The 25,781-nt window shown below is 34.9% G+C and overlaps 3 protein-coding genes across 4 annotated transcripts; 1 reads left to right on the top strand and 2 right to left on the bottom strand.

Annotated features, from left to right (window-relative positions):
• Positions 1 to 1,878: 1,878 nt before the first annotated feature.
• Positions 1,879 to 2,268, bottom strand: LOC138319700 (C1q-related factor-like). The gene has a single exon (XM_069262845.1). It carries the CDS (start codon positions 2,266 to 2,268, stop codon positions 1,879 to 1,881), a length of 390 nt encoding a protein of 129 aa, XP_069118946.1.
• A 5,414-nt stretch (positions 2,269 to 7,682) lies between these two features.
• Positions 7,683 to 12,057, bottom strand: LOC138318780 (uncharacterized). Of its 2 annotated transcripts, XM_069261470.1 has the most exons (3): positions 11,898 to 12,057; positions 11,343 to 11,453; positions 7,683 to 9,621 (listed from the first exon to the last, which is right to left on the bottom strand). In XM_069261470.1, exon 3 carries the CDS (start codon positions 9,581 to 9,583, stop codon positions 7,955 to 7,957), a length of 1,629 nt encoding a protein of 542 aa, XP_069117571.1. In that variant the 5' UTR covers positions 9,584 to 9,621; positions 11,343 to 11,453; positions 11,898 to 12,057; the 3' UTR covers positions 7,683 to 7,954. The 2 variants fall into 2 exon arrangements, with proteins under 2 accessions (XP_069117571.1, XP_069117570.1); XM_069261469.1 differs by lacking the exons at positions 11,343 to 11,453; positions 11,898 to 12,057 and adding an exon at positions 10,616 to 11,253.
• A 6,429-nt stretch (positions 12,058 to 18,486) lies between these two features.
• LOC138318778 (uncharacterized) lies at positions 18,487 to 22,934 on the top strand. The gene is made up of 2 exons (XM_069261467.1): positions 18,487 to 18,653; positions 20,082 to 22,934. Exon 2 carries the CDS (start codon positions 20,098 to 20,100, stop codon positions 21,751 to 21,753), a length of 1,656 nt encoding a protein of 551 aa, XP_069117568.1. The 5' UTR covers positions 18,487 to 18,653; positions 20,082 to 20,097; the 3' UTR covers positions 21,754 to 22,934.
• The last annotated feature ends 2,847 nt before the right edge of the window (positions 22,935 to 25,781 follow it).

Genomic DNA, 25,781 nt, shown 5'->3' with positions numbered 1-25,781 from the left:
AACTAATTGCATTATAGAGATAGACGCGTAACCTGTAGATATAAACACATTTGAAAGTATTATATTGCCGTTTTTTTTTCCAAAAGTCCAATTTACGTAAATTCTAGTGAAGGCTAATTTCGAAATAAAACAATAATATTAATTCAATAAATATATTTGGGCCGGACTAACTTCTATCAGCAGTATTCAAGATGTATTCTGCTGCAGTATCAATTATGGGGGCACTTGAACATCCACTATACGTTTCCGAAACAAAAATGTCAATAACAATCATAATGTTAGAAACATTTTATTTGTGTCCTAAGATGAGTCTACAGAACCACATAAATTCAGAGAAATCCGTGGATAATAAACGAGAGATTATTATACCACATCAAAATGGTTAACAAGCTTTATAAAACTATCTCCACACTTGATCTGCAAAGGACCTGTACAACTACTATTGAATTTTTCCCACGAACCAATTTAACAGAACCCAATTGCCTTTTGCAGTACTATGACAGACAACCTGTAAGATACCTTTAAAAATTCGCATGGGCCTGTGTTATGAATGATTTAATGTTGCCCTTCCGAAGTGAACATCAGGGTTCCCTTTTGATCCAAAACTGAACATATGAAGAACAAGAAGATACATCTTTTGCCAAGCTAAATTTTCTATTTACATTTGTTTATGTATCATCAAGTGAACAGGATAGAATCATATAACGTATCGGAAATTTGTAGAAATTGACACAATTTGATCTTAAATTGGCAAACTTCCCGGTATCCAATATTTTCAAAATTTTCACTGTGGTCACTTATTATTGTGTTTTTTGCAAATACAAAAATGTGTAGGTGTACTTTAACAGGAAGTGGGGCAGTCACTGGGACCACTTGAATTTTTCAAATGTATCTTGCAGCTTCTTTGTCATCGTACTATAAAAGAGATTTTGTTAATAAGCGGTTTCTGGGCAAAATTCAATGGTTCTTGAAACAGGTCCTTTGATAGACGTAAAACCAAATATGCAGTTTGTCAAATGGATCTGCAAGACAATCATGTCGCTTTCCGGGACGTCAGTAAGATGGTCCATTAATTGTTAAAATGGAATTATCTCAAAAAAATTCAGATGATTCTAAATGCTACTAGTCACGTATATTTTGTTTTTATCTGATATCTGCATTTCTGTTTTAGGTATCCCAACAGATCCTTTTGAATATTTATTCATGATAGTACCTTTATTAGACCTGTATTATTTTGATCATTGATATTTCTATTAGAGAATCGATGATTATTTTTTATTTTCATCTTTTGGAGAAACATTTTTTCATAGTCCAATGTACAAGTGTATCATGCCATTCCGATAAGTTGGATTTATTCACATTTTTGTAGATCTAGTCGTATTTGACGCCATATTCAATCCCGTCCGTCTACTTTGGTCGGGTAGTTAACATTTCCCGACATATTACCACAAGACCTCCAATTCTGGGTTACGAATTCGAATCCCATGTGGGGCAGCCATTTGCTGACCGCTGGTCTTCTCGTTCTCCAATTTTTTCCACATACAACCTTAACTGAACCTAGGACATTAAACTTATCAACTAAACCAATTTCACAAGTTATAGAAATATAAAATATAATTGATATGCTATCCCTCTGATAATAATGACTTTGAAATGGATATAAAAGTATTCATTTTATGATTAAGTTGATCAGGCTTTTAAACAACCGGACTCTGAAATCCACTCTAACACGCAAAATCTAGTCGTTTGGCATAACATTCAGTTCGAACACATAACCTGCGATTAACAATACTAATGTATGTAAAGTGGTTTTGTCCATAATGATGATAAATGCAACATTCTCTTTTGTAGTTTATTAGATGTATGATACAGATTTGTTCAGATACGGAATCCAGTGAACATTGATAGTTTAGGATTTATGTCAGCTCCACCACTATGTCTACCCAAACGTACCCATACCTTATCAGCGATATCCAACTCGGTGGCAGCTATTGCAGCACCGGAAATGGTGTACCTTGTATCCTGGCCTGTTTGTGCCGAACCTATTACGTTACCGTTACGCACTAAATCAGTGTACATGTTTTCATGGCCACTTAAAAATATAGTCCAGGAGAACACATATACTCCTGGCTCAGTACAGGTGTAGACGCCGGTGATGGCCGTGTCGTAGTTGGCACCTTCAGTATTCAGGATAAGACGATCGTAATTCACAATCATATCTTCACTTGGATTGTTCATTTCCTTACTAAGAATAACATGGAAGGCCATCGTCTTCGAAGGACCTGATGAGAGAGTACATGGTTTAGAATAAGATCATCCTTAAGCAATAGTCTAGAGCGCCTGTCACTCGTCCTACTTCACTAAACACGATTTTTTCACAGCCTTCAGATGTATCTAACTATTTAAAATCTCTCACATCAACACAATGTACTTGTAGATGCACAAGCTTCCACATAAATTGACAACTGTGTTTTTTAAAAAGACAATGTGTAGCAAACCAAACTGCTTTTTATCTACATTATTAATAATTAGATACTAATATGCCCACTTTTTGCCTTGCCCTTTAAATCCACATACGGGGGTGGGGAGTGGTTATCCCAAATATTCTAATCCTGTAGGAATGCTGTCAGACACACAAACCTGATTTAACGATTCCTATCAATAAAGTCAAAGTGGCCAATAATGGCTTCGTAGGACGCGTCAATGGTTCAACACGACCATAAGCAACGTTTGAACCCTCACTAATGTTGCTACCAAGTAGATATAAGTGAATCCATCAACTACATATCAACAAACATGAATTATTAGACTTGTTTTCAGGGCGTATAATAAACACTGCGGGCAACAGATCTTTTCTCCAAATCAGTCTAAAGACACTTCCTCTGAAATCATCTTTGCGAACAATTTCGTAATTCGGAACTTAATAAGGAATGCTCACTGGGTACAATTAAAGGAGCAATTTAGTCATAATTATCCATACCAATCTAGTAAACCATGCAAGTTCATAAAAGCGTCCTTAGCTGTTCAAATAAGCAATAAATATTCCATCACTAATTGATAGTAGAATAAGAAACAAATGACCAGACATTTTGAAAATTTACACTAACACAAGTACATGTGTCATGAAGGTAAGCGAGAACGATCTTGAATAGCCACGAGTTAGGCTATTGTTTACCGTGCAGAGAGAGCTATTGTTTTTTCATTAGCATTGACACTTTTTCTTCATTAACCTTTTGATTAAATTTTCAAAAATCTAATCCCATCAATTGGAACGGTTCCAAATTTATTTAACCTCGGACTTGATCCTCACTATACGGAAATAAACTGTGCAGATACATATTTTTTTTAAGTTATATGTGCCGTAATTGGGCGAGAGTTTTGATATGTTATCATGTTATTTTCTCTTTATTAATCTATTGAAAACCATAAGGCTTGATGAATTAAGCTGTGAAAATCATTCAAATGACTTCAGATGCCTCATAAACGTTAGTTACAACACAAAAATGATTAACTGTAAAATCAGTGTTTTTATGTCTTTTGTATGTTTAGATGGAAACATACCAGCAGAAATCACTTTGCAATTACTAATGATGCTCTAAAAATGTTAAAGGAAATTGTAGACCACAATTTGGATTCATGGTCTGTTCGTATGTACAGTGTATCTCGTTAATAAAGACGTTATTATAATGATTTTGGCAATACTGTCAAAAATCATTTTGAGCTCTTATTTGTACGATATAAATTTAAAATCTATGCCTTGAAAGTATTGTAGTTGTCAAAATGTTGGTAGTTTTTGGTGATGTTTGAAAACCTAATCTTTTGATTTGACTAACTAAGATAACTAAGAAAACTTACTGATACGCGTAATCCTTCTATAGTGTCTAGAAACAGTCCTTTCCGTCGTTCTTACTGCTTGTATCCACTTCTTTTGTTTTTGGTACAGCAGATGATTGTCGCAGAAGGATTTTGAATTTCACTAGTATTCGAAATAGGTTTCCCTATATCCGTGGTAACAAGTGTTTGCTCTGTAGTTTTATCTTGGCCACAATTTTGATACAGTTCTTCTACTCGCTGTTTGAGTTTATCAGTCAACTCTGCATCCTCAGTACGTAAGCGATAGAGTTCGTCTATCGGTTGGGTCAGCCGGCCTATCTCTTGCAGATCTTTAGAACGCAGACGCTCCATCTGATCCATTCACATGGTCAACCTTTCCAGTTGTTCACCAGAGGTTGGTCCATCGATGGGTGCTGCTTGGGACGTTTGGTCTGAAAATCTATCGTTGGCGGCGACGGATTTATACAAACATAAAGTAAGTACGAATAATATTCGTTTGAGTAGTTTGACTTGTACCATGTCCATATTCGTTACAACTAATAGCTTGTATGCAAGAATGGCATTATCTATACTAAGCACAGTGCCCTGTAAAAGTACACGAACTCTGTGGGATGGGAATAAAAGTCTGTTTCTTTGTTACGTCAACAAGATTTCTTTGGTAAAGTATTGTATAACTAACAGATGTGTTATCTGACTCTTGTTTTTAAATTTCCGAATTAAAAAGAAATATTTGGTGAAAGTTTGTTCTTATCATCAGAATTTGCTATAAGACAGATACAGAAACCGATGCAGTAATTATTATATAGGTTAACTATACGCCTAACAAGCATTATCTTAAAAATAACGAAGGTGGTCATTATTATGTATATGTTTTAGAAACATCTGTTTTATTTCAAATTCTTGGGTACACAATATCTTAAATAACCAAGATTTCTTTGATGTATTCTATCGTTCTGCATTTTTGTCAGCACGAGTACCTCGATATAAAGGGTAAATATGTGAACAATATTATGTTTGACGAAACTAGCTACATGGTTTTTTTTAGTTTTTAGTCTAGATCACACAAACTATGCGATATGGTTACATGCCCATGTCATAAATATGGTTGTATTGTGAAAAATGCATCCAGAAATAATTTAAAGGAAACGGTCATTTTCGTCTATTGCAATGGACCTGGCTCATGATCAAATCAATGTTATAGTCAAGAGCGAACGATGTGCTATTGAATTTACACCTAATCCGTAAGCTTTGAGTTGCAGGACCAGAATTAGTCATAATCACAACGGAATTCGAAACATCCATTAAAAAACTCCACCAAACATAAATAAACACATAGAACAAACAAATCATCACGCGTTTGTCAAACATGCCCGAAACTTGGTTGATGTTTTAACTGGAATCCATTCATGGAGTCGTGGTCTTGTAAGATTCGACACAAGGGACATAGCCGACTCGTTGATAGTCACATAGTTCAGAATATAGACAATGAATTTAAAGGCAACCAACAATTTTAGGCCTTTACTAAAGATCACCTCGTGGACAGATCAAACGCAATTACAGAGCCAATAAGAAAGAACAAACTGGCAAAATTCAGCCAACCATCCGCAAGAGAGACATTTTAAACAAGTTTGCAAATATCATCATTGAAAACATAATAGTTTTTCTTAAGACTTTATATCGCTTGCCAGTCAAGACCTAGCTGAGAACCACGCCTATCCATAATCACTCTCTCAACTTAAGTAAGGTTTGAAATCTGGTCTTTTTACCTCGAGACGTATGTGGAAGCTCTGGAAACAGAAGATTTGACGGAGCAGTTATAGTAAACATCCTCAGATAAGGTTGTGTCATAGCATTCGAAAACTACGCACAATATGTTTTTCCTGTCTTATCTGTACAAGAACTTCTCTCGCCCTGCAATGATAAGGAAGGCAACACGAGGATGATCATTCATATGACAGATGTTAACGAAGTGTATGAAATATTTCCCATCCAAACAGTGGACAGATACAGAAGTTGATGCCTTAGTAGTAGCAGCTGTTAATAGTATGGGTGGCCTTTGAAACTTGGAATTATCGATACATCCCTGCTAAGGATACTGCCTCCGCTTGTGGCTTTGAGAAATCATAACCCTTCCATTATTCCATGCCTACACCAGATGTGTAATACACAATGCACGAAAACTGCTTGGGATACATATAAGATATACGGAGAAGCAAATCAAGCATTTCCAACATTATCAGGGGGACCGGAATATATACCAAATAAGGTTTTCAGTACATTAGAAAAGTTTGCACTGCTCATGTATGCTGTTTCACAGCATCAAACATAGATGTTTACATAGAAAGGCAGAACACTGGACATGATCCCGCCAACTACAGGTGCATTTGAGCAGCACACCAAAAGTGCAACATATCAGGGAGTATATTGATGGGGAAATGCAACTAAAACGATCATGGACTAACTGACAAATGGGTATGGGTCATTAAGGATGGTTGGAAGCTAGCTGCTATGGACGATGATACCGGTTTCATGTAAGTTTGAGGGTGTTAACTGTAATGCGAACTGAAGAATTATCACGGCGACATATTGTTAAGTCGAATTAGGTCTTTTCCTGAATGTGAAACCCGCTAGTGGTCTTCAGAGTAAGTGAAGACTGATATATTAACATTTAACATATAGACTGATAGAAAATGGTATTTGGAAGCGTGGTTGGTATTCTGCGGTCGCCTTTCACCCTTCAAATTCAACAATGATCCGCATTTCTGTGTCAGGAATGCTACTCCAATAACAGAACCAAACGCAAATCCTTTTACGACTGGGAGTTTCTGTTTGTGATGTCGAATTAAGTTGAATTAAACCTCATTACTACTATCAGATTCGAAGTCAGCGAAATTTTAACAGGCAGACTGGCAGTAAATGTTTAACTTATGTATTTGAATACTTACTTGGTGATCTGCTGTCGCCTTTTCCCCTTCATAAACCACAATGATTTCTATAAATTACTCTATGAAAAATCTGCTAGAAATCCCTAATACCATCATGCATATAAAATAATATCCGATACATTTCCACCAAAAATTGAAAACAGGAGTTTCTTTTGTGAAGTAGAGGACCCTATCTGAGTGTCGGAGTCCATCCTTTGTTTGAACTCGGACATGATCCATATGGGTCCATTATATTTGACGAAAATTCCAATCAAAAGTGAAGATATCGTTCTTGTGAATATATTATACAATCGGTCTTTATCAATTCATAACTTGAAATGTAAAATATGGTCCTATATTGCGTTTTGCTGACTCAGCATTTTGTTGTTTTGATGACGATGTTTTGATAATGCAAATTCTTACTTGATAACATATTTTCGGTGTACGCTATTTTTACCATTGTTTTTTAGTGAAAATGACAATAAAAAGGTTCCTGTATTTGAAGGAAATTGATATTTTTAGTGTTTGTAGCGGCCATTTTGAAAAATGGCCGCCATATTTGTCTAGTTTTTTTTCAAGTGGCTCCTAATCAAAATTTACTCTGAATATGTTTCTTGACATATATGCCAAGTTTCATGCTTGTAACCATAATAGCACAATTGTGTCACCAATCCGCCGGGCTATAAACGACCCTGGTTGTTAATAGGACTTTAAAGTGAAGAGTCGGGCAAAGAAAACCAGTCAAAATGCTTTCTTTAGCCTTCCAAAAGTCCTTGGGTACCTAAAACCTAAACATAACTTATACAGTGCACATCCCGAGCTCCCGAAACTTACATAATACAGGCCCTGTGATAACACAGTGAACGACTGTAAACTAGTATGTCAGTCACATGGCAAAACAGTATCAAAAATGAAAACTCTATATTGTTAGAAGTTTATAATGATAGTTTATTATGCAATATTACAACAGATCTCCCGAGGTACAAAAATACATAAACAATAACTGATCACAAGTAAATTTATCATTAAATATCAAAATAAATATAACCAAATACAATCACGTATGTCATCATTAACAATATATATGAACCGGTATAAAGATGTATAGATTTTTTATTCCGTATAATTAGAGAAAGCCTGTGGAATGTACTCTTGCACAACCTTAAGGATTTCTTTTTAAAGCCAATGGGTTGCCATTATTTCCAGTACCATAGACACGGGTGTTGGGCTGGTTCCCCAACCCCCTTCCGTTCACCAAAGCGACAGGTCCCTTCTGCGTGATTGAAATGTCCTTTGTAATAACGACTTGATGGTCTAATGTCAAAATCACCCTTTATATTACAACTTTCGAAGGCCACAAGTCCGTCGTTTGGGAGCGACAGTTGTGTGTATGCGGAAACAAGGTGTAAGCGAGCACTCATGGAAAAAGACAGATCCATTCCGAAAGCGCTCGTCCCACACACGGCACCGGATATGTAACGTCTAGCTGTCTGTATAAGGTCATTAAATGATACGCCGGTAGGGGAGACGTATGAGGTATTTAACGTCACATACGCCTGTGACGGGTGGTTACTATTTCGTTTACAATAATGTAGGTCCCTCAACACAATGTATGTAATATGCGTTTCGAAATTTTTCTTAGAGCAAAGAGTGTGCAGCTCATTCGATACTTTACTGCCTCTCCATGGCGCTTGTATTGCATACCAAACACTTGTTCTATGATCGAATTGACAGAAGCGTCTATGGAATGCTGCCGCAACCACCAGATTACCCAATGAGTGAGTAAAAATCATAGTATCTGAAATAGGTCGACTGGAATTGCCGACGGCAAACTCACAGAACATTTGTTGAGTTTTTGTATCATCCCAGCCGCGGTCTATGCTGTTGTACCACATGAATCTACGTGTGAGGCACTGGGGAGTGTAGCTTTCTATGTAACTACCCCAGTAGATCGGCAATGCTCCTTTGTCAATATAGGTGTCTGATGGAGGTCGCTCACCTGCTCCATGAATGAATAAACAATGCTTCCTTTGTTTTCTCTTCAGGAGTGTTGATCTATATTTCGTGGCTAAGTCCTCCGATGAATAGACCCCTTCCTGTAGATGAGGTATGCTTGTGTATATAGCATTGCATTGTTGTAACTTTTGAGGTAGTTTGATTCTCTCTGATGTTGATGCAGTCCATTGCGTTACTAAGGCGCGTGCATCGTCATGATCAATATAGACCAATCGCGATCCTTTGACACACAGTAAAATTGTCTTACCAGATGCAGTGGTAGAATATTCACTTCCGTTACAGGTAGAACCGTTTTTGTGACTGTCAGTGAACGGTGTGACCTTTTGCTTAATAATGGTTTGAATCACTGTTAGCCATTCGAATGATTCCGTGTCGTTTCGACAAAACCATTCTTCGCTCGAATCATGAATCAAACCAAAAACTGCGGACTTGTTTGCGTAAACGAACCTTGTTATGACCGAATCGTGAGAAAAAGAACTGGAAATGGGAGTTTCTTGATATGTAAGCGATCTAGCTTCAGAATCCCATTCAATATCGATCAATGTGTCTGTATCTTTTGTCCCAATATGTTTTGATACTTTCAGCTGGGCACTGAAGGAATGAGAAAACGCCTGTTGTGAAGATAAAGTTGTTGAAGAGAATGAACCGCTAGTGGATGTGGACGTGACGTAAGCAATATGGACACCGATACTGATAAACACTACAACAGTCACAAGCAAAACAACAGCAAGAGCTGCTCTACAATACGGGCGATTTGGAGGGCTTCTCGTCCGCGTTTCCAAAAGTCTTGTTCTTTCCGGGTCCGCCATTTTGGCCTCCTTTCCAATGAGGTGTAATTCGACTGTCCCTTAAAAGAAAACATATATTATTAAATTTAAAGTCAACGTTCACCTAAAACATAATAAAATTAATGGCAAATATTTAAGAAAATAAGCTTGTCTAATCAACAACTACCACTTTAGGATACATGATTTTCTATGATTAAAAGTTCCATCATTGTCATTAATTTCATTTATTTTCAAAGGAACGAAAGCATAATAATGTATTCTCCGTGCTTTTCTTTTGCGGATTCGTGCCATTTATATTTAATTGATACGTCACGCGTTTGTATTTTCCAATATGGCGGCTTTCATATGAAAGATACGCTTCGAAATCAAAACCTATATCTAATATGTCTTGTTTTCAACAATTTTTCATATTTCTATGACAAATGAAAGACGTCGGATCCGCAATCTTGGATACAAGTGGTATAATATAAGCTTCAAGAAACGAACCACTTGTAACGTACGGTTCGGCTAGCACAGCGCATTCCATTACAGATACAACGGATTCGAATTCGTACCTGCAAGTACGGTTGATTCAGTATGATGATTTATACAGTATGTGTATTTTGAGTAATTTTATAACTAAAAGAAAATTAATTTCATAGTACCAGTAAGCTTTCTGAACTGAAAAAAAATATGATGGAAAATGGTCTATGTGAAAATGGTCTATGTGAAAATGGTCTAATCAACTACCTAAAGACTACATTACATCGTACTGAAACTAATGATTTGTTTTGTATGATAGGACTTATTATATGGCCTTTATCAGTAACTCAACTATCGACAAGCTAGTACGAAAATCGACAAGCTAGTACGAAAATCGTTAACATTCACTACACAATTATATGTAATTACTTTGAAGATATAATGTCTTCTTTTTTGAGAAATGACATAATGGCTGTGAATTTGATGTCGGAAAATGAAAAGTAAATTAAGATGATTAAGTTGATACACCAACAATGAAGTACAGAAAATCTACACTGTCTTACAATGTGTCAAGATATAAAGCATACATACAGCACCTCCGGCAGTCGGCACAATGTGGTGGACAGGTATGGTAAATCTCAACGGGTATGTTATCATATAAGTCAATGTGGTGGACAGGTATGGTAAATCTCAACGGGTATGTTATCATATAAGTCAAGGGTAAAAGACAATCAGGAAGTTTCAAATCTTCCTGTTTTTTTTACTATGAAAAATCTTATCAAAAGAAGTGTCTCAAGAGTCATATCAGTCAGGCATTACATACAAGGAAGTTTATTTTTTTCTAATCTATTTACTCTTTTCTTGTGTTCTACAAAAACAACAATTTCGACTGAATAATGTGTTTGCCAATCGGTTCTACATGCATTTAGTTGGCGGTGTATGTTTTAATGCCGCAAAATCTAGATAATGTGATTGGACCCATTGTCTCATACTGTAGTCTTTACAAATGGACACAGCAGGACCGAGCAGGTACAAGTAATTTACATGGTACAGTGTAGCTTATCCCTCAAGAATAATGTTGCTGTTTCTTTTAAATTACTACATGTATAAACTCAATAACGTAGACAGTGCATTGGGCATATTGGAGCACAAACATAGTGTAATACATCAGAAAAGTCAAACAAAATACAGAAAATATTAATCTGATTGTAAAATTTATACTATCCCATAATGTACATTGTAGTGGCATGTTATATATATAGACGTACTACCTAATTTTCGCCAGAAAATCGGCCAAAGTTCCGTTCTGTATGCTCACCTGGTAATGAAGGCTGTAAAATTCATCTCACACTTCAGACCCCCCAAGAGGTCTTGTCTCCAAATTTATAACAGAGAAACGTGTACATCTTGAATATACATGTAACTCAGTCTGTAAAACGAAAGCATGACGAATATAAATATTCATATATATATTGAACTATATTGTAGCTACATGTACACTGTAACTATTACATTATATAGTGTACATGTATATTATTTGTACATATGTACATGTATGCAGAAGTTACATAAGTATTTGTTCATGTACAATGTACAGTACATGTACATTGTACATGTATATTGGTACCGAAAAGACGGATCTATTTAGATCTAAATAATTTTACAAAATCAAGACAGTTATTCAATTCATTTGATTCCAAATGCAAACAACATATAAGGATTACAATAAACATACAGTTATACCGTGCAACTGTTTTGATCACGCGTGATACCATGTGTGTATAAATGTAAAAAGCTAACGTACATACATACAACTATACACTGTTACAGTACCACATGTTTCATGAAAAATAACGAAAACTCTTACACTCACCTCTATATTATCCATATAGGAGTTAGCGCCGGTGTTTGAGGTTGTTCAGGGTGCAGCTTTACATGGTTATGGCCAGTCTAATCTAAATAAAAGACAAAACGTAAATCGTACGATATGATAACCGGATATGGCTATATGCGTGTGTTGCAAACCTGATTAACCAGTCGTCAATCTTTAGCGATCACGTACAACGTACGACAACACGCGGTTGTTAGGCGTGAATCAATAGCGAAATGCGTCTAATTATCACATGACACACAAAAGGTCCCGTGTTTATCGCACATTGTGTTAGCAACAGAAGGAAAGCGAGAGGCTAAAAAAACACCCGAGGCGAATAGTTCTCGTTCTTACAAGTACACGTAGGCCTAAAAGACACGTATGCACATGTAACGCTAAATCTGCCCATATTATTATAGTTTATAGTCTATTAGTTAAAAAATCTAACAATATAGGCAGGTTTATCGGACTAAACCATTCAGAAATATCTGTTGCTTTTTAAAAATATAAATAGATGGAATTGATTTTGTATAGGTCATCATCTGTTCTCTATATGAAATTACCAGTATATATATACATGTGTGCCGCCCCGTGTATTAATATATGTGGAATCTTGAAAATCAAGCTTTATTTAAAGTTGGTGACATAAAAACAATAAACATTGGTTAGTTCATTTGAACTGACATATACATTTTAAAACAACATATTATACTGTATTTACACTGTAACAAGATATCTCCATATTACACACAATTACCACAATAAAAAAGAGATAGTAGACTTAACATAAGAAATGAGTTAGATTCCTAAAAGGTAGTACGTTTTTATATAATGTCAGGTAGCACTATTTTATCATTATTTTAAAGATGCTCCACCGCTGACAAACGGCATTTTTTTCACTATCAAAAACAGGAGCAGACGATTTAGTATTTTTCTTCAGTTACAAATGTTACTTACTTTACACCATTACCACCATCGAAAAGTTTGAGCTTCTCATTTTACTTCAAGTTAAAAATATAAAAAATAATTAATTGCATCCCGAAAAAAATCGGTGGCACTATATCCTATATGGAATGAAGTACTGATTGTGCAAGCACCAAAGGCAAACTAAATTATTTCATATTATTTTTTGTGTTAATAAGACATATATATACTCGATTAAACACCAATTATTGTTCAAATGATGCATGAATATCATTTTATGTTCTGTCGGCGGTGGAGCATCTTTAAGAAAACGTCAGTATTTCTAAAATGTCATTATGATTACATGTACGTATCAATAACGTGCACCGTGCGCTCTCGGCGGTTATAATTAACTTTTTTCACGTTTCAGCTTACTGAGTATAAGTACATGCATGTATCAGTGTATAGTGGGATTCAGTTCTGTTTTGGTCGACTAAGCGCGACAGCATCCCTATCGAAACCCTTATTTCAAATTCTATAACCCTAGTTGTATTACACGGAGTGATTCACCTGGAATTAGGACTATTGTGGTATGGTGTTGATGAAGCCATGGAATCTTACTCTGTTACACGTATCAAGATGAGCTTTCAGAAGCTATACAAGTCCGTGGGGTTTAGCTGATTCTGATCATGTCTGTGGGTGTTTACTTTTCGGGTTGGTCCGAGAGACTTGATGGTCGCAATGTTCAACTTCAATATAAGAAATCACATACTGTATAAGTCAGTTTAACTAGAATTTATAAGGAAATATGTCTGGTGTCATGAGTACATGTAATAGGATATGAAGTAGGATTATACCAGTTCTGCTATACCAGTTGTGCCGTCTAAAAAGAAACAGATTTTGCAGTAGCTATCTTTTTTTATTAAATAATTTTACAACCACACGTCTTGGCGTTTTCTTAAAGATGCTCACCTCTGACAAAGCATTAACGATAACCATCATTTGAACAATAAATATTCATTAAAGTTTAAATAATCGTGTATATGTGTGTCTAATTAACACAAAAATACGTATAAAATACTTTATTTTGCTTAGGCGATTTAAATGTAAAAGTCCGTGGTGAACGATACGACTTTACAGATAACGATCGTTCGGAGTTTTTTCAGAATTTTTTAGATAGAGTCAACTTGATTTCAGCAAATGTTAGGACTGAATGCAGTGGTCCAGTTTGTACGTTTCATCCTGAAACAGGAAATTCCACGGCAATTGATCATATATTAATAGAATCAAATTGTATAGATTTAATTCGATATTGTGAGGTTTTAGACGATTACAGTAATTTGTCTGAACATCACCCAATCATCTGTTCAATACGTTTACCTAAAATTGTATCCAAACAAAGTTCATTGAATTGTAACAGATATAAATGGAGAAAAGCTGTACAAGATGGTTCGATACGCAATTATGAACGTTATGTCAAACATTTACTGGATTGCATTAAGGTACCGGGAGAAAATATAAACCCTCAAAAAATAGATCATTATTATGATGATATATGTGCGGTTTTAAACCAAGCCGCAAATAGTTGTATACAGAGAAAAGTTTATAAAAAGTACTTAAAACCTTATTGGGATGAAACTCTAACATTGCTACATAATGAAATGCAGCAAAAACGGCATACCTGGATACAATCCGGAAAACGTAGAGAGTGTCGATCATTCACTGATTATAAAAATTGTAAAAGAAAATTTAGACGTACATTGCGTAAGTGTTTTGAATTGTATATGAAATCTCAATTTACTGAAATTGATACATCAAGTGAGTTAGACCAGAACTTGTTTTGGCAGCTTTACAAACGGAAATGTAGTAATACAAAGGTTCAGCAAACCGAATTAAAATCAGAAGGAAAAATGTTAAGGGATACTGACGACATTTTAACTGGTTGGTCCTTGCACTTTCAAAATATATTTAAAGACCATGATGCAGATGAATTTGACAACTGTTTCCGCAGTGAGATTAAAAACCGAATTGAAATTATTAAAACCAATAGTCGATCTGATAAAGATATGTTTTTATATGAAAAATTTTCATCAAAAGAAATTAAACTGATCTGTAAAAATTTAAAAGCGAATAAAGCAGGTGGTCATGAAGGTCTAGTATATGAACATGTAAAATATGCTGGACAATCTGTGATTGACCACATACAGAATTTATTTAACCTTGTTGTAAAATATGAATATATCCCCAAGAGTTAGAAAAAGGGTATAATAGTGACATTACATAAAGGTTGCGGAAAGTCAAAAGACGACCCTAACAACTACAGAGGGATAACGCTATTACCAGTATTTTTTTAAGATTTTTGAAATGGCTATAGCCAATAGAATTAACAAAATAATTGATTCTGATTATTTCCTAGCAAGCAGCAATCAGCGTACCAGAAAAAACTTATGTAGTCTTTGTACAACATTCAATTTACAAGAATGTATTTATTATAATATGGAAAATGGTTCTGATGTATATGTGGCGTTTCTAGATAGTACCAAAGCATTCGATACCGTTTGGCATGACGGTCTACTAGTTAAATTATACGATATTGGTCTTACAGGGAAGGTATGGAATATCTTAAGGTTTATGTATACAGATGTACAAAGTTCAGTATTGTTTAACGGTATTACATCTGAGCCAGTCAATATGGAGAGAGGTATTTTACAAGGAGGGGCCCTCTCCGCAAAAATGTATCTTGTTTTTATTAATAACTTATTGAATCAAGTTGAAAACTGTGGTAGAGGTGCATCTATAATAGATATACCTGCAAATTACCTACGCAGGCAGATGATATATGTCTTGTTAGTACAAATAGTACGAGCCTCCAAAAAATGTTAAGTATATGTGAAGAATACAGTAGAAAATGGAGATTTTTGTATTCAAGCTCAAAAAGTAAAGTTATGGTATTTTCTGATAAGAGAACTTTAAACATCAACTGTTCATTTAGTCTTTATAATAACGTTTTACCTATTGTTTTAGAAACTAATCATCTTGGTTTTATTATGAATAGTAAACATCAATCCTTTGAAAGGATTAAACAGGCATGTAACAAATTAAAAAGTGGTACTATGGCATTACTACGTTCTGGTGCACACCAGTGTGCCCTGAACCCCCTTACTATTTCAAAAATTATCAAAATAAAAGTTTATCCTTCTGCTCTATATGGGTGTGAGCTTTGGGTGTTATCAAAACCTGATTTATTAATGCTTGAAAGGGCTCAACATTTTATTATAAAGTCTATACAAGGGTTTGACAGAAGAACTAGAACAGATATGTGTACTTCACTAATAGGTTGGACCTCTATTGAGGCTTATATAGATATTAAAAAAACTATTGTTCCTAGGCAGAGTTTGTAGAATGAAAAGAACAAATTTGATTTTTAGAATTTTCAATGTGAGATATTTTTTAAATAATGTGACTACGTATGTTCAAAAAGGTTTTATTCCAGACATTACCAAAATACTTAAGAAATACAACTTATATGAATATGTCTTAAAAATTTTCGATGATGGATCTTTTCCTTCCAGATATTGTTGGAAGGCATTAGTCCACAAATCTGTAACTATGTATGAAACAAATGCCTGGAAATTGAGAATGTCAAATGACGCAGAATTCACACGATTCTTATCATTACATGATTGTTTAAAACCCCATTACCTTTGGAAACTAGCTCTACGTCATCCAAATTGCCTTGAAAATGTAAGATATATTATGAAAATGATTGTGTCTGTACGTTTAGAAAATTCTGTAATATTATGTCACTATTGTGGACACTTTTACACTGATATTGTTAGTCATATTGTTTTGAATTGTTCATTAACTGAACAAATAAGAAATGATTTCATATGTTCAATTGTATCAATCACAAATGTAGATTTTATTTCATATTTATACTCCCTCTCAGATTTTGAGCTAATACATGTATTATTAGGAGGTCCCTTGGACTATACATTGGAATGTTATAATATAGAACAATTCAGATTGACATGCGTGTACAATTTTAGAAAGATGTTCAATTCGTTTATGTAACTGATTAAAACTTACTCGTTTATGAATATATATAAATATTGAAAATAATTTGATATAGAAATATCCGAGAGAATTGTGCCCTCTTCTCTTTTTCTCTGATTTACAATAACCATGTTCTGTATTTTCCCCTATTATCTCTCAAATTTTGTACATATTATCTCATGCTGTTATCATATGGGTTTTTTTTCATATACATTTGGATTATCATTATATACTCTTCATTTTGGAGGAAATAAAGATAATAATAATAATAATAAAGATGCTCACCTCTGACAAAGCATTAACGATAACCATCATTTGAACAATAAATATTCATTAAAGTTTAAATAATCGTGTATATGTGTGTCTAATTAACACAAAAATACGTATAAAATACTTTATTTTGCTTTTGGTACATGTGCAATCAGTACCATGTCCCAGAGATTTGAATATTTTTAAATCTCTGGTACTCCATATAGGTTTGTTTGTTTGTTTGTTTGATTAATTAACGTCCTATTAACAGCCAGGGTCGTGTAGGGACGGCCTCCCATGCATGCGGTATGTTGTGTGTATGTAGTGCACTGCGAGGTGCATGTTTTGGAAGACAGTGGTATATATATACATGTATATCCGTGTTGTGTCTTCATGTATTGTGAAACTGCTTCCCTTTTTATAGTGCTATTTCACTTAAGCAAGCCATCGAAGATACCAAGCAACACACCACACCCGTTCACATTATGCTGACAACGGGCGAACCAGTCGTCCCACTCCCGGTATGCTGAGCACAAAGCAGGAGCAGAAACTACCACTTTTATAGACTTTGGTGTATCGCCTTTTACGATCACGCATCAAGGACAACAGGTAACATGGATCGTTTTTGGGATGCAAATAATAATTCTTAATATCTTTAAATAAGAAGCTCAAACTTTTCAATGATTTTCATTATCCGTATTTCTTCCAAAATTGAAGATTAATAAATTATTTCCCTATATATCTACCTAGAGGGTGTGACACGAAATCCCAACCCGAGGGGTAATTCATGAACGTTATGATTTCGTTATATATACATCATTAAATATCTATATTGTAACTATATGAATATTGATTATTATATATACGTCATTAAATATCTCCTGAAGAACAGCGGTAGATGTGAAAGCGCTAGAGATGGCAGATTTGTTTTATTTTTTTTTAATTTATATATATATATATATTCTAAGAGCTGGATAAATAATACGTACTAAACTGTTCAAGAAGGATAACTCTTACGGCTTTCATGATTTCTGATTGCCGAAACACAATTATATATGCTGTATTGTGCCTGGTCAAACATCCTCATTCCTTATATAAACGCGGACAATAGAAGCCTTAAAAATAGAACTACATTAACAAAAGATTATATTGCGAAAGGGAGAAATGTGCGAACTTATGCATAATTTCACGTGTAAATATACAGAAAATAAAATGATAAAAAGAAAGGAATGACATCTTGACAAATTACCAGATGAAATAAAAAATTGTTTTAATTGATTTTAAAGGGGTACTTAAATTTATTCGAACAATATATATCATGAAGGACTTCCGTGTACCCCACCCGTAGTAGTCTATATATGATTATAAATAACAATTAAGAAGCCCCGTATAAGGAAGTTTTAACTGGAGTGGTAATGTTTGGGTTTCCTTAATGTTTTCTTCCTTATTGAGTACGAGACAGGGTATCTTTTGTACATCCTTGAATCACCATTCTAGGGAAGTGTTTACGTACCTACAGATGTAGCCCATCACCATCCCATATAGGACCAGGTAGGTACATAGTGTACATAATGTGTAATTATAAATATACACCGTAAAATATTGAAGCTAAATATCATGTTCCGCACCATTGCAATATTGTTTGTGTGTGGTTTACACTCATCACTTATATATGACACAACATGTATGTTAAATATATTCACTATTTATACATGTTGTCATAAGTCTAATGATACATTTCAACTTGTTACCATAATTATCTATTTATATAAAATAACGGGAACATAACAGATTCATATAATTACATCTCAGAGAGGAAATAAACGAAAATGAAGAAATATTGTTATAGTAATAAATTCATTTAATACACACTTGGTTATCGTTAATCTGAAAAGAGATCGGACATAGAACCAATAACTTACTAGTTTCTCTATTAAGGATGTATACCTCTGAGAAGTCAAAATTTTCTTGTATTAAACTTTTTTTTCTCATACAGATTTTTGAAAATAGGAGTTCATACCATACAAGAAAATGGAAGAAAAAACATATTTCGGTGTGCTTGTTTTTGAGCTATTGTCACTCAAAGGTACCAAGTTGACAAAATCTTAGATTTTTTGGGATTTTTGCCGTTTTGACCATATACACAAGAGTTTAAAGCCATAATTTCCTAATGAGATGTTTGATATGTATACAAAATACACCATTTTCAGCCATTTTTGCCAAATTAAACCCTTTATAGAAACAGTTGTGGAATTAAACTTTTGTTAATATTTTGCATATCAATAGGGAATGGGTTGTTCTTTCTAAATTAGGCAGAAAAATGGGGGGGTCAGTGTGCTTACTTTTTTGCCCCATTTGAATACGTGTTATTTTTCAGTATTTTAGAGTAAAAATAAAAGTGCTCAAATTACCATTAAATGTAAAAATAAAGTGACAAAAGCTTATCACTTCACGCAATAATGCTCACTATTTTAATAACCACGAACTTAGTAAAGATTAACAGCAAAAATTAGCTCGATACAGCTAAAAATACTGGTGCAGTGATGATTTAAGTGAAAACAATTTCAGTAAAAAATGGTTAAACTATGGCTCTACTCAAAGAAAGACACAATTTCAAAATGGTCGCCAAATGGGCCATTTCTTAAAATCCCTGTGTAAAAAATCTACTGAAAATAGAAACGTAATTTTTTGACAAAATTTGCATCTGGCAACTTACTACAGATATTGATAAAATATATTTGAAAATCTCACAATTTCTTTGATATTTGTCGAAACGAGACTTCAACGGGACTGAAACCTCAGAAGAACACATCCTTAAGCTGATCGAGCTGCAGAGACGATGTATGCCAATATGTTACGGCTGGTATTTTACCGGGTTACAGCAGACATACATTATGTATAACCTCCAAAGTTTGTAAATCTCATGTTTTCTATAAATCCTATTTTCTATCATCTTTATCTACATTTTCAACATTACAGAACCACCCGCCTTGACATGGTGCACACACAAGAATACGAAAGTCTTCTACCGACAAAAAACACAAAACACAGTCACCGTAGAAGAAGCTTCATCATTATCATCTTGGTCACAATCGCTATCCTACTGGGGACCACCCTTGGTCTGGCATATGGCTTCATCTACTGGAAATCGAGATGTATCAAAACTCACAAGCATGTCCAATTAAAACATGTTCTCCCTGGATCGTTTGGCATCGAGTTCAAACTTCACACTAAAAACACTTCTGATACATCGACCGAAAATGATATCACGATTAAATGGGAACACGAACCGAAAGACATCAGATACCGACAGAAAACCGAGGAAATGGTGTCAAACGACAGTGTCCTAACTACAGTCACCATAGTGAATAACAACGCCACAGTTTCGTATGAACTTGGCAATGAGACTTGCTGGTTGAACCCAGATAACTCAAGTATCTTTGAGTGGTATTCGATTTTACCACTAATCATGGAATCTGTCCGGTCAAACCATAGGGAAGACGGATGCCGTGAGCGTATGTGGACAACAACATATAATGGACGGAGAGTGTTTATCTGTATCATAGACCAGCGTATATCTTATATAAGGTATGACAACAGAGTCGCTCAATCTCAAGAGTGGATGGTTCCATCACAATCTTCCATCAAACTGCCCAGCGATGCTACCAAATGTGGAATGATGGACTCCGAGATGACGTCACTCCTTGTGGTGGATGACGACAAGAGACAAAACACTTCTGATTCTACTCGGCAACAGTTGAGCTATTCACAAACTTATAGAAAGGATAACGAATATTTGAAGCAACCAGAAATATTTGTCAGAAGTGCTAAGCCCGATTGTCTATTTATACACGGAATAGGTGTGAAGTCTCCTAAAACCGGCTATAAAAGCCTGAAGAGCATGAGCTACTGGGGACATATCGAGAAAAACACCCCACAGTGTTCCTCCCACAAGTTTATTCAGTTCAACACTGTCGACAATGGTTGGGACTCTGTATCGTTACACAAAATGTTTTGTGAATTTGCCACAGGTTCAAATGTCGATGGACGCATTTCAAACAAAATTATTTTTACGCATTCTATGGGAAACAACATCGTTGCGGCCGCGCTCCACAGAAAAGTCTGCTCTTTCGATGTACAATCCAGTAAATGGTTCTCCGTATCTGCGCCCTGGCGTGGTAGTAAAGTGGTATTGAAACTCGAAGATCTCTGTTCCGGCCATCTTGGTCCGAGCCACCACAAATCTGAGAATCTATTGTGGTTAGTTTTAGAGCACACAAAATACTGCACACACGAAGGCAAGATGTCGCCTGCTTACAGAACACTACATCCCACATACAAGTCCCCAACAGGAATCTCTTATGACGATCTGGTGGCTGTAGCTAGACTCCACGTGACAGGGGCTCTATGTGGGACGTCACCCTGGGGGATGGGTCTAAGCCTTTCCTTCAGTGGTACCTTAAAGTTCATACAGAGCTTCTCACACCTGGACCAACCAAACGACGGCGTCGTGGCATTGAACAGCTGTAATGTATTTGGCAAGAAATTCCAGAGCATCGCCAAATTTGCTTTGATGTCTGTGAATCATCTTGAGAGTTCGATGAAATTCGGTTGTCGAAAACCACTCTGCTCCTGGTACCAAATTCTATAAAACGACGCGTGGAAAATCGGTTATGCAAACTTGTAAATATGTAAGTTGTAGATAATTTGATAGTTACTAAAATCATATATTTACACTTGCTAGGCCTGTTCACTATACGCAAGTACTAGCCGATTTTGTTTACCATAACTGCATGGTAACATTGAACTTTGTATTTGCGTATGAAAATGTTCTATGCAACTTAAAGGGGCTACTTTTTTAAAAAGAAACACATGGCTTTGTTTACATTTTGACGCAACATTACGTGTATGTTGTTGTTTTTCATAGAATTTTGGAAAAATGTAAACAATACATATATGTTTTACATGTATATATGATACCAACCTTTTTTAAATTAACAATTGTATAAAGAAACGGGAAAAATATTCCGACCGGGGCGACGTGCAGTGCTGTCAAACGTAAACAATACCTCTGTGTTCGTCCTAGAATTGTACGATCGAGTCTTTGGGGTGAACGGGTGTGAGACCCTCTGACAGAGGTCAGTTATAAACATATCCTCTTGTCTCTGTTCTTTGAGAATTTAGTCATGTGTATTATAAAACATGCACCTCTAGTAGGCTAATTCACGTGTTGACAGTAACGCGTCACCACAAATACATTGGAACATCGAACACAAGTGAAATTGTTCCGTCTGTAGATGGCGATGGATCTAAGCGTATATTATATAATCACATGGCTCCCAATGATGTAATATCGTCAAGTCAGACGACAATCTCAAACACGTTGAGCTACTTGAACATCGGTGTTTGACAACTTCGGCAAACTCCAGTGTGTAAGCGTGCGTCAGCTTCGCCTCGCTGCACAAAAACGGTCACCGAGTTCACACATGTGGCCGAGTACAAATTCTTTATGTTATTACGCATTATATTAACTTTTAGCAAAATTGAATATATATTTAAAGTTCTGATCTGATGAAATAAAATTTTCTCTGAAATTTACAATGTTTGTCATGTTTATTTTACAATAAAATATTGAACTTTTTTGTTGTCGCGGATGAATAATTCTACCTTACGTTAAGAGTCATCATTCGCTGTTCAATTGAGTAAGCTCCTCCCACTTTTGACCGACTTTTATTGAATAATTACGTCACATTCAAACGACGATTTTATTGCATTAAAAAAGAAATTAAAAAAAAAATCGTATGAGTGTAAATATAGGGATTGGATTTCGCTTTTATGTTAACTATGCTTGTATGGAGCAATTCCTCTAAGAATATAATCAATATGTATTCTTAGATGAATTGCTCCATACAAGCAAGGTTAACATAAAAGTGCAATCCAATCCCTATATTAACACAACAGTCATATAATTTGAGACAGGTGTTACACGACTTTCACGCGATCTTTATGTAAAGTTTCTGTTTTATTTTCTAAACATGAAAGTGGATTATTGCCCACATTTTTTTTTGCTTTTTTTTATTTATTTTATTTTTCCAAATTTTTATCAGACAGTTATATATATATATAACATATAAACAATATAAACAATATGCAACTTTCGTTCCTAACACATATTATGCATGTAATTTGTTTTACATTGAGACATATAAATTTGAAATTAACTACATGTATATTGCCAACAAAGGAGTAGGCCGCTATAAAGCTTAAATTGTATGAATTAAAATACATGAGTAATTCCCTCCACTAATTAATAGTTTAACTCTCATATAAATTTATGGACTAAGTTACACGCGCAGACTCATATCATGACTTATAGATTATATACGTACACACCCATTTTCATACAACTATACAAACTTACACATAAGACACCTGCACGTGACAATAACAAACAAACATAGAAGAAGAAAGAGTTGAAGAAATAGAGAGAGAGAGCGAGAAACAGGGAATTCGGGAAAGGTGGGTACAAAAAAGGGGGAAGGGGGGGGGGGGGAATGGGGGGAGTGCTAGGAGCGGAAATTAGCAAGAACAATAATTTAAAGATTATAAGATAATTATTATACCAATTATTATAAAGTTTGAAATTATTTTGCATTGATAAAAATAGATATATATATATATATTGATAACGTGTTTTTATATATACACTTACATGCCATTATTAATGTTTAACGTGTATTCAAAGTGTGATTATTCCGCCATATGAGAAAGTAGATATCTACCCAATTAAATTCAACTTATTTCCAAATGTAGTATGCGAGGCCCCAACATTAATTCCTTGACAACATGTTGTAACCAGGCCTCATTTTTGTGATGTTATCAAATCGTATACAAGTAAGCATTAGTAGGCATAAGCATCATGTTAAAAGTATGAAAACATATAACAATGTGTATCTTTACTTGATGGTAGTTCAGACTGAAGACTAAAACTGCAATTATCAATTTAAGTCCATCATGTGTAACTCTAACCTCGTTTTAGATCTTTGACGATATTGTAGGATATTTTTTCCTATTTTTGTATGTACGCCCTTCATTGAGATCGCTTGCCCTGTGTGGAAAGCTCTAGTTCTATCTCATAACTGGGGAACACCAAGGTCTCAAAACATTAATTAGTTTCTGTTTCTTCTGAAGATTGCTGTCAGTATAATATGACAGAATCGGAAGTATATTCTACTCTCTGGATTGGTTTTGGTGGATCAGTTTAATGTCCTTTTAACAGCCATGGTCGTTTAAGGACGTGTAAAGTTTAGATTGTGAAGGAAAAACTAAGTACCCGAAGAAACAAAAAACGGACTAGTGGTCAGTACCTGGTACATGGGAATCGAACTCGCAATTTAAAGGTGAAGAGCTTGAGGTAATATGTTAGGACAATTTTTCGTTTGTCCCATACATAGGACTAGCGCGGGTTCTTCTCTCCGGACGTTAATGTAGTCCTATGTTTTAAGGATGATACCGCAATTTCCCGGGACATAGTACTCTATAAGAAAACTAAAATCAAAACTGTACCTGAATGGTCGTCTTATAACGTATTCGACTGGCGACATGCCACTATGGCGTAATATTATGATATTTCCAGCATTCATGCTATGTTTGAGTTTTTTATTATTATTTTTAATTAATGCATGGAGATTATTTACCAATAACATCTAAACACAGTAGCTTATTATCATATCAAGAAATAAAAAAATAACTCTTTAAATGTGATTTTAACATGTTGTTGAATACTTTTTGTTTTCAGAATTTTATAGTTATATATCGTTGTACATTTTGAATTTTTGAATTTTGTCTTCATGAATAATTAAAACTAATAATGAAAAACGTTGCTTATTTTTTGTTTTATTTACTTATTTGGAGTAGTTTTGACAGGTGTGTTTATAACTTCTAGAAACATATAGTCACGTGATCCAATCGACATCTGCATATGTTTTGACAATGTTTCGGACTAGGAGTAATATCCAAAGTTTTCCTAGGCATGATAATGGCGTTTAGATTTGATTGGTTTTTATTTTTTATCCATTGTTTATATATACAAATGGGTGACATGTATTATGGCTACGCCCATTCGTGATATCGTTGATCTATATCATTTCACCTAAATGTTTGTTTGTTTGGTTAACGTCCTACTAACAGCCAGGGTCACACAAGAACGGCGTTCTACGCATTCAGTGTGTAGCATGTGTGAATTGCGAGGTGCGTGTTTTGGGAGACTGCGGTATGTTCGTGTTGTGTCTCCTTGTAGAATTAAACTCTTGTCCTTTTTATAGTGCTATATCACTGAAGCGTGCCGTAGAAGACACCAAACAATGAACTCCACCAGAATATGAAAAAAATATGTATTTAGAATGTCAACAACGGAAGAATTTGAAGCGTTTTGCTTAATGATTCATTTTCTAATATCTTTTTTGTTAAAATATTTAGCTTCAAATTATCAACATGTATCTCAGAATATGAACAGTCATACATACTATCTAATCCTCAAATATAGCCAAGATAAGTCTCCATATCTTAAGGTTTAGGTAATTATCACTCATGTTTTACTTCCTCCACAATTACATCTCTTTATTTACTATGATGATTTTTGACAATGGTTGATAAATTATATTGCTCAGATAGGGTGGG

This window comes from Argopecten irradians, chromosome 3, assembly GCF_041381155.1.
Source record: "Argopecten irradians isolate NY chromosome 3, Ai_NY, whole genome shotgun sequence".
NCBI lineage: Eukaryota > Metazoa > Mollusca > Bivalvia > Pectinida > Pectinidae > Argopecten > Argopecten irradians.
The sequence above is the reverse complement of the archived record's forward strand: the minus strand, read 5'-3'. Positions and strand labels throughout refer to the sequence as shown.

Bases quoted from the DNA above. Each gene is read 5' to 3' on its own strand.
- LOC138319700 (XM_069262845.1), bottom strand. From the start codon at position 2,268: ATGGCCTTCCATGTTATTCTTAGTAAGGAAATGAACAATCCAAGTGAA.
- LOC138318780 (XM_069261469.1), bottom strand. From the start codon at position 10,733: ATGATAACATACCCGTTGAGATTTACCATACCTGTCCACCACATTGAC. The intron at 9,622-10,615 runs GTATGTATGCTT...TTTTCTTTTAAG, and splicing joins TGCCGACTGCCGGAGGTGCT to GGACAGTCGAATTACACCTC.
- LOC138318778 (XM_069261467.1), top strand. From the start codon at position 20,098: ATGGTGCACACACAAGAATACGAAAGTCTTCTACCGACAAAAAACACA.